Raw genomic sequence first — 9,920 nt, 5'->3', positions numbered from 1 at the left:
TACCACCAACTGACCTCCCTTCCGCACACAACTACAAATTCAACAGTTTGATGGCACAAGGAAAAATAACTATTTCTGTGCCTAGACATTTTTGTGTATAGAGTCCTGTAACAATGTCAGGATGGAAGTAAATCAAACAGGTAATGACCAGGATGCGAAGGGTCTGGAACAATTCTCTTGTGACTTCTTCCTCTTTTCCTTGACACCCTCTGAGGCTTAAAAGCTATTAAGAGACTTCCAGGTTCCCTCTATCAGCCCCACCCAGAGAAGAAACACCATAGTGCACCTGTAGCAGAACAACTGGATGCCTGCATCTGCTCCAGCTGCAACAAAACATGTGTCTCTTGTATCAGTCTTTACAGCCACAGCAGGCGCTATAACTCTCCAACGGTTTGCCTTCACCAGCAAAGGCACACACTTCCATTGTCTCTTGAGATAGGCGGATGCCAACCATATGCTAAATGCTGTCTTTATAAAAGGCAGAGTATTTTGGGAGGGAGGACCCATATATTGTAGAGACTCTTGGTTGGAATAATAGAATCACCACCAATGCTATCAATCACAGAATCATTTAGAGTTGGAAGGGACCTTGAGGATCATCCAATGCTGGAATAGGCAGCCATCTCCTATGGAGAAACACAAATTCCTCAGGTTTCAAAGGATCACACGTAGAGACTTTAGTTGACGTGCTGGGATATAGGGTGAAGCCATTGTTGAGAAAATAGAGCCAGCCCCCAAATGAAAAAGGAACACTTTAAAAATAAGATAAAAGGTTTAGGAACTTAGTGAGGCTGCCTTATATTGCATCAGACCAGGCACTGGCCCATTTGTTTCAGAACTGTCTACACTGAAAGGCAGTAACTGTCCAGGGTTTTGGACAGGGAATATTTCCCAGACCTAGCTGAAGGTGCTGGGGATTGAACCTGGGGGAAAAAAATAAGAGAAAAATAGATGAAGTAAGAAAACTTAATTAGAACATAACCCAGAAAAAACAGAAAAGACGGGCCAAGGGAAGAATGTAACGAAAAGAGCAAAAAAAGATGAAAGAGGTACAATCAAAACAAGATCCCCCCCACCAGCATCCACCAAGGACCAAATCTTACCATCTCTTACAAGTGTGGAAAGAGAGTATTATGGGTAAGAGTATAAATACTATTTAAAATGATATAAATCAGATAGTCATAATCATATTTTATATCGGATACTCTAAACAGTATCTTCAAAAGAGAAAATGGAAATTGCATTCCTGAAAGGAATGGATGCAGAAATAGAGATTAAAAACAGGTTTATTAAAGACGGGGGGGGGGGGAGGGGAGAATCCAGATGTATGATGAGTACTACAGAACACAGTTTGAGCGCAATATGCAGTTTTTTGTCTCCATAAATAAACAGATGCAGTGCACAAACTGATAAACACTAAGTATCCAATGAAGTCATACCTCTTGAGTGCACTTCTTGAAATCAATGGACTAGACTCTTTATGTCAGGTTAGATAGATACAACCCTGTGCGGAATTATACCGGACTTTTTCAAGGATCAGAATAAAGTTTGAATGCATGGAGCACAATAATGTAAAAAAGCAAATAATATTTACAATATTTTCTGCTTGCAAAGTTTATAAGAATCAGAATAGGTTTAGAAGAAACTGTTTTCAAAAGGCTATGAAAAAATCCAGATACAAATAATCAAAAGGTAGCTAAAAATGGCAGTGTATAAAGAATCTCTAGAGTGCTCAGTTGCCTTAAAGCCTAATTTGGGTCAATATGACCTTGCTATGCAAGAATATAGGCTGTACAATGAAAACTCTTTAGCAATGGGAGAACAGGGCTACTCTCCTGCCAGGAATCCTACAGCAGTGCTCCCAAATACATGTAGTGGACTACTGTAGTGGCTGTAAGTGGGTTGTTTTAGAGTCTTTAATGGGAGAAATACATTTCAAAAACTAAATAGCACAACGCAGTTGCCATAGGAATGACAGTAACAGATACAAACATTAGACTAGCCAAAGCCATAAAAAACATATTTTGTAGTTGAAAATAAAACCTCGAGGCACAAATAGTTTAGTCGTGGAAAACAGCTTATGGCCACACACACACACAAGGAGAGAGAGAGAGAGAGAGAGAGAGAGATCTTGTTACAGTTTTTATCAGGCCACCCTGGTCAAAACAGATGGGAGGAAGAAGGGGAGGCTGGTGCCAGCAACAGGAATTAGAACAGACAAAAATTCTGAAGAGGATTCCCTATAGCCCCCTAGTGGCCAAGACTAATAATTAATATGATTATTTTTTTGTTGCACTGTGAATAATTTTAACATACCCTTTTAGGAAAAATAAATAAGTTAGAGAATGGTGTAACTAATTGGCCAGTGCAGACCAACTTAATTTAAAGATAGAGTCTTACAACAACACATTTATATTCATTAATCTGAAACAGAGCATCTGAAAAACACACAACACAAACCCATAAAATATAAACCCATAAAATACTGCTAATGAATATGTCATCAACCAAGTACAGAATCTCAGAGCAACAGCATCTGAACAATTTAGAGCACATTGGACCACAGGTCAATACCGGATTATCTGGATACAGCACAAGCATGTGGTTGAACCTGGCCATATCTGACCAACAATCCAGAAGGGATTATTGGCCTTGACACATCCTCTCCATACATTCGCTGACGGTCCATCTTCAGCCCTCCAACTTTCCAAGTTGTCTCTTTCCCCAACTTGATAGCAGCCTTGAGCTTTTAACACCTTGCTTATTCACTGGCTGAAACTATGGCTTTGCAACAAATTGGAACCTAAGGGTTGCCATAGACTTAAATACCACCCCCCTCTCTCTCTGGGTGGGGGAAGGGAATAAGAGGGGATCCATTATCTCCCATAACAGTTAAACACATTAGCCAGTGAGTAGAGATATAAACCTTCATTGCAAAAATTGCAAAGTAAATAAATTCTCCAGTAAAAGCATCATTGATCAATTTAGTATCTCATCTAAAAGGATGACAATTTATATTAATTGGTCATAGGCAAGTCACCAAGACTGCTAACCTCTCGACTGTAAGTAATACAGTACATTCAAGTGCAGCATGGCAGAGAAGTGCTGGGAGAGGTTCTGCAGCATTTGCTTGTGCTGTGCCTACTGAAAGCTACTGCAATTAATCCTTTATCTTGGTAAACCCCTAATTAACTCCCATGCTTTTAGTTAAATGAAACAACACAGCAATCTGCCACCGGTGAACAATGAGATAATGCTGATGTCACCAGCCAATGTTTCAAGTCGTAATATCATACTTAGGATGCCCATTGTTTCTCCAAGCAATGAATTTGTTACTTGAGCAGTCAGTGACAATGTCACCCTCCCAAACGGTGCTACCGATGTTCAAAGAAGGAATCCAGTAGTACAAAGGAAAGGGGCAAAAGGATTCTTAATTGGAAGCCTGAGTCACAGGAAGTGACTTCCATGGGTTTTTGCAGCCCAGAAGGACTCTGCAAGAATCCTGAAAGAAACACCCTCTAGCCCAAGGATGGCGAAACTGCCCCAGCAAATCTCAGCATCCCTGACCATTGGCTGCTTGGGGCTGGAGTAGAACAACAGTGGAAGGGCCACAGGTTCCATATCCCTGGTCCAGGGGCGTAGCAAAGGGGGGGCGTAGGGAGCAGACCGCCCCATGTTCCATAATGGAGGGGGTGACAAATTATCAAGGAACAATTACTGCCCTACTAGGGCAGTTCATTAAAAAAAAACTTTTTTTTTTTAAAAAAAATGCCTGCTCCAAAGGTCTTATCTTACTAAGCTAGGGATTATATAGCTGTATATGAAATTTCATGCATATTATTCCTTTGTAAGAAAATATGAAATAACGTAAAACCATTTTTTTTGTCTTTTTCTGATTTTATTAAAGAGATATTTGTACAAGACACCAAACTCTTTGTTCCAGATGTTTTTAAACCCCTTATGCCATGGGGACGGGCTGCGGCACGGGGGGCTGTTCTGGCTTTGTGCCTTTCTGCTCTGAGATGGGGGTGGTGGGCAAGATCTCCTCCTTGGGCTCCACAATGCTGACGTGGTCTGGCAAGGGCTTATTGGGGCCAATCTTCCCGCTTGGGTCCCAGGGAAGCATGATTTTCACTTTACTGCCCAGCACACCCTGCCTGAGGAGAACATGGTGGACAGCTGTGTCAGCATAGTAGTTGACGGGGTCTCCACTGTGGATCATCAGGCCATCCACGAATTTCATGGACTTGGCTCGCTGGTCACGGAGCTTTCCTGACACTACCACTTTGCAGCCCTTGGCTCCACTCTCCATGATGAAGCGGATGACACTGTAATATGCCCTACAGACGGCAAGGCCCCCCAGAAGCTTGTAACGCAGCGACTCTGCTTGAGCAATAGCACACAGCCCTCTCATGGCCACTTTCTCAGCGTACACCTCAACGCTTCCCTCAGGAAAGCCAAACCGCTTCTGGACAACAGCAGTCAGCTCACAAATATGTCGCCCTTTCTCGCCCAGAACATTCTGAGTTCTGGTTGCAAGGATGATGATTTCTGTCCTGGTTGGGGTAACTCTGACCTCCACACTAGAGTAGCCATCTTCAGCCAGCTCCCGAGTCAGGAATTCATTCAGTTCAGCTTTGAAGATGCCATCAGCCACAAACTTTCGCTTCTTGGAGATCTGCACCGCCATCTTGAGCCGAGCAAACCGGGCGGAAAAGAGGCCGCTTCTGCCACCACGGAGGATTATAGGGCAGGCACCACGTAAAACCATTTTTGCAGGGGGGGGATCAATGGGGGGGGTTAGAAGAAATTTTCCGCACCATGTACCACCTGACCTTCCTACGCCTCTGCCCTGGTCATCAAGGAGTTTTACTGTAGGATCAAGGGGTGGAGGTGGGTGATAGGCCTGGGCCCTGTGATTATGCCCCTTAAGGGAGCTTCTGGCAAGTCCTATGGCTATGCCACCACTACTTCTATATATGGTATTATTCCTGCCTTTTAACTTGTTAGAATTCCCAAGGGAGCTTCCATTTCAAAAGCAAAATCTTTAAAAAAATAATTTTTTTTAAAATAGAAGAAAAATAAGCAACGCGTTACTCATCTTTGTAGGTGTTGAAATCTATGGTGTGTGAGAGTATCTGTAGTAAGAGGGCCTTGGTCTTGATCTGGTTCCACCATTAACATAGGAACATAGGGATAGCTTGCTGGATCAAGCGAGTTGCCCCACAGAGCTGCAGGTGCCCCTCAGGTTGAGTCACAAACTAATAGATTCATAAGTTGCCAGCTGGGAATGAATGACAAAATGGAAAGTCATGGAACTGTAGAGTTGGAAGGGAGCCTGTGGGTCATCCAGCCCAACTGCCTGCAATGCAGGAAACTCAGCTAAAGCACCTGTGACAGATGGCCATCCAACCTCTGCTTAAACACCTCCAAGGAAGGAGAGTCCACAACCCTCCCAAGGGAGACCGTTCCACTGTCAAACAGCTCATACTGCCACAAAGTTCTTCCTGATGTTTAGTTGGAATCTCCTTGCTTGTAACTTCAGGAAAGTAAGTGCTGCCCCCCTCCCGCAGTGTGGTGCCCAGTGCCCCCGCCCCCCCTAGCTACGCCTCTGACGCACAATATGGAATTATCAGTTTTTCTGTTTCTGTCAGTTGCTTGTCCTTGTAGGGGGTAAGCCTCTGGGGGCTGAGACTGAGTCCAAAGTAACATGGTTTTTGCCTTGATAGGATTCCATGCGCTCGGCACAAGTAGGTAAATTGTAAAATCTGTTGGAATTAGTCTGAAGCTCCAGCTTGCTTTGAGATGTGTAAGGTTTCAGACTAGCCAGCAACAGCGATTTCTTTCTATCCATTTCAATGTGAGCTGCTCCTGCTGACATTCCCTTTGAAATGGATACAGTATAGCCTGGAGATGCTTTGCAGAAGAGAAGTAGTAGGATTTTCGAAGTGATTTTCCTCCAGTTGTGAGCCAGATTAGAAATTCAAAGCGATCTCATCTCACCCACTATAAGCGATGCCACTTCCAGAATTTCTGCTAGAGTCCCTCAGTCTTTTGTTCTGAAGAATGCAGCTCATTCCTTAGTGCCTGTTGCTAGTATGAAATGGAGAGCAATGCAGTGTTTTCTAAGGCCCAGAGCATGTGGAGACCGCTTGAATGTGGAAGCTTTTAAAAAACGTCTTGTAGCTTTTTTTGAAAAGATGCTGGACTTTCTGCTGGTTTCCCCCATTTGGCTAAATATAGGAGGATGTAACATTGGTCTGCCAGCCAGTTTTGGAATGTATCTGATCTTTGCTCTTAGGTTGCTAGAAGCACCGGCATATAAGAAGGGAAAGTGCTAATGGAAGAGGGCTTAAAAACAAGCCAATCTTTACGCTACAGCAAGTTCGCATTCACTCCAGCACTGTAGAGGGAGGGAAAGTGAGCAAATCTGTTTTACTCGATCAGGTTTCTTGAAAAGGCCTTGCTGATTTATTTATTTTTTCCTCTCACTCACAACTTGCTCTTGTGTTCAAGTGGAAGAGGCAGACAGTGTAGCTGATACATACAGAATCAACGCAGCAGCAAGTATTCAAGATGTTGGCTAAGATAATTAAGTCATTAGAGTACATAAGTATTAAGAACATAAGAATTGCCTTGTTGGATCAAAGAAAAATCCATGTAGTCCTGTATTTTGCTTCCAGCAGGGTATGTATGTGAATGTGCAGAAAACTGGCTACAATTCTCTCAGTTTGGAAACTGAGTGGGAGAGAGAGAGATGTTTGAAGATGAATCACCTGAAGTCTCTCAGACTCTGATGCAGGCTTAGCAGATCCGCCTGTTTTTAAGACTCTGCTTGAGTCCAGTTGGGTGTGCTTGAATATTTATAAACTAAACAATTATTTTGAAGCACCATACTTCTACAGCAGTCTCTCATTCAAAGGAAACTAAACTGTGTTGTGCTTCTCACTGCTCAGGAGGGAGTGTGTAATTGTATATTTACAGCTCTCCATGCCAGGAGTTATTTTGCATCTAGTGTACTGAGCTGCAAAGCAGGCAGGATTGCAGCACTTAACAGGTAGACTTAGTGTGTTGACTCACACATCATCCTCATCCTAATAAAAAAGGACACACATATACATTAACATTTGCCAAATCCAGGTTGTTGTTGTTGTTGTTGCTGCTGTTGTTGGACTCACACCACTGATTCTTTCAGAGTGTAGGGCGCCTTGTCCATATCCTCAGGCCACAGCAATTTTAACTGATGCCATAGATTGTGATTGGATGGTACTGTGGGCACCTCCTCTAGAACTGTACCAAGATCATCCTTGTGCTTACTGTTTGTGGGCAACGTCAAGGCCTCTGCTTTCCCTTCATAGGATTCTTTAAGATGAATAGAACTTCAGACAGAGGACTTATTAAAATAAAGGACTGTTCTCTGATAACCCTAGAGGACTGTTCTCCGTAACAAAGGACACCTGACCACAGACAGGCAGCAGTGTAAACTGGACCTTGTGCCCACGTCAGGCCTGAAACCTCTCATGCACCTATCTAAGTGTATTGCAAACTCCAGTTGCCCATTCCACTTATGGCACCTGTGCCTCAGGTTAGCTCAAATGTTGATGTGCCAGGGATACAATATGTGTCTGGGGAATCCTCACTCCTTCCCAAAATATTACACTACTCTATCATATCATCAGTCAGGGCCAAATGGGGGCATTGTTGACTAAAGTCATCATGCTCTGCTGCATCTGTTCAAGAACTCTGAAACCTGGTTAAAATGGAAAAAATAACCTTTCTTAGAATTATAAACAATATGGAAATAGCTTACTGCTCTCTAGCACTAGAATTGTCAGTAAAACATTGATACTTCATACCTATGGAAAACAATGAACAAAAATACTTCCGGCTCCTCTGTATGTCTTATAACTATGGGTGAGTTCAGGTTAAAACAGGTACAGTTTAGCTTATAAGTAGTTCAACAAACTGTGGCATAATACTTCGGTACGGCAGCCATATTGTCTCCAGTTCATTAGGTCTGAGAATACATTTCATCGTTCAAGGGCAGTGGAAACCTATTACTGATTGTCATGTCAAGCAGGTAGGATTAACAGAACTACTGTGGATAAAACAACACTACATCACCTCCCAGGATGCTGGGAATATGCTTTCATCCCTCAGTTAATAAAGATGTGGGGCTGTCAGAGGCTAAGGTATCATACTGAGCGATGTCAGAGCAACCTGATGAATTAAAGCAACAGCAAATTATCAGGCTCAGATCTTTCACACCTATACATTTTCAAGGTGCAGCAGAAAGAGATCTCATTAAAACCGGCAGTAAGGTTGATAAATGTTGCATCTCATCTTTGTTTCAAGAGGAGCTTGAAGCCAGGCCAGAATGGCTGCAAAAGCATGTGGCTGGTTAGTTGGGATGCTGTTGGCTTCCATTAGTAGTTAGCAGCATTTCCTCTTCCTGGAAGTCTGAGTACACCTCTGACTCTACTACAGCAGTACCAAGACAAGTTAGGCTTAAAAAAATAAAAAAATAAAAATTAAGCACATGGTAGTATATACAGAGCAACACAACACACACTGGAATCCTCTGCTGGTTTAAGGATTATGGTGTCTAAAAGGAAAATTGGCTGAAGCAGTCAGAACACCAGGGATCTGTCTGCTAGTAAAAATTCAATTTTTCCCAAGAAGTAACAGCTCACCTTCATAACATAGTCAAGTTAGAAATTATTGACAAGTTACCAACCCCACCCCCCAAAACACACACCAATATGGATTTGTTATATAGCTGTAGTTGAACCCCCCCCCCCAAAAAAAACAAATTAGATGGAAAGGGACTGTTCTGTATGGTTTAGATATAACTACGAACTTGAACAAGCTTACTCACAGAATGCTACTGAAGTGGTAACTATCCTGAAGAGCAAAGGGATTCTGAATATTAAATCTTTTATGTGTTTTGGAAAGCAATGTTAGCAGAGACACAATCTTATTTAACATTCTTCTAGATAGCACCACACTGCACTGGCAACAGCTCACCTTACTACACATAGAGCAGCTGAAAATGTTTGCACACTTATTCTGAGTGCGTGTGTGCACAGAGACATGTTAGCATAGTAGCCATTATTTGATTATCAATAAGCAAATAATTTCAGACATCACCAAAATGCCTCAGAACAGACTCCAAGGCCTTGCCTGATAAGGAGGACTACCTACCTTCTAAGCTATATCATGAATTCTCAGTGTGTAACATTATGAGCCTCCAAAAGCAAGAATAAAACAGTTCTGGGGGAGGGGAATAATAATAATAATAATAATAATAATAATAATAATAATAATAATAATAATAATTTATACCCTGCCCATCTGGCTGGGTTTCCCCAGCCACTCTGGGCGTCTTCCATCAAAATATTAAAAATACAATAAAACATCAGACATTAAAAACTTCCCTAAACAGGGCTGCCTTCCAGGGGTGTCTTACCCATAGAGGCTAGTGGCGCAGGGCGCCAAGTTCTGGAGGGTGCCAGGGAAGAGGTGGAGGCTGGATGCGGCACCTCCTGGCATCAACTTGCCGCCCTTGCCTGCCTCCACCATGCTGCACTGAAGCAACGCCGCACCTGGAGCCTCCATCTGTCATGGCCACCGCGGCATGAAGCAGCCAGCTGAGCTGGGAGGCGCCGTGTCCAGCCTCAGCCTCTTCCCCGCTGGAGGAGCTTCCCTCCAGCCGCTGCCCGCCTCCTCCAGCCTCGCCGGCAGCACTGTCCTCCCTAAAAAACTCTGGGAAGGGGGTGTGTGTGCCGGAGGTAGATTTGCACCATGGCTCCGAATATGCTTAAGACGGCCCTGCTGCCTTCAGATGTCTTCCTAAAAGTCAGATAGTTGTTTATTTCCTTGACATCTGACGGGAGGATGTTCCACAGGGTGGGCGCCAC

At 43.2% G+C, this 9,920-nt stretch overlaps 1 protein-coding gene across 1 annotated transcript; it reads right to left on the bottom strand.

Moving 5' to 3' along the window:
- Positions 1-3,876: 3,876 nt before the first annotated feature.
- On the bottom strand, positions 3,877-4,722 carry LOC117047224 (40S ribosomal protein S3-like). The gene has a single exon (XM_033150126.1). The coding sequence runs from the start codon at positions 4,688-4,690 to the stop codon at positions 3,959-3,961; it is 732 nt and encodes a 243-aa protein (XP_033006017.1). The 5' UTR covers positions 4,691-4,722; the 3' UTR covers positions 3,877-3,958.
- Between the last annotated feature and the right edge of the window lie 5,198 nt (positions 4,723-9,920).

The sequence above is a fragment of the Lacerta agilis genome, chromosome 5 (genome assembly GCF_009819535.1).
Source record: "Lacerta agilis isolate rLacAgi1 chromosome 5, rLacAgi1.pri, whole genome shotgun sequence".
Classification (NCBI taxonomy): Eukaryota; Metazoa; Chordata; class Lepidosauria; order Squamata; family Lacertidae; genus Lacerta; species Lacerta agilis.
This window is presented reverse-complemented; position numbering and strand designations above follow the sequence as displayed.

What these genes read in the sequence shown, in the direction of transcription:
- LOC117047224 (XM_033150126.1), bottom strand. Translation starts at nt 4,690, where the DNA reads ATGGCGGTGCAGATCTCCAAGAAGCGAAAGTTTGTGGCTGATGGCATC.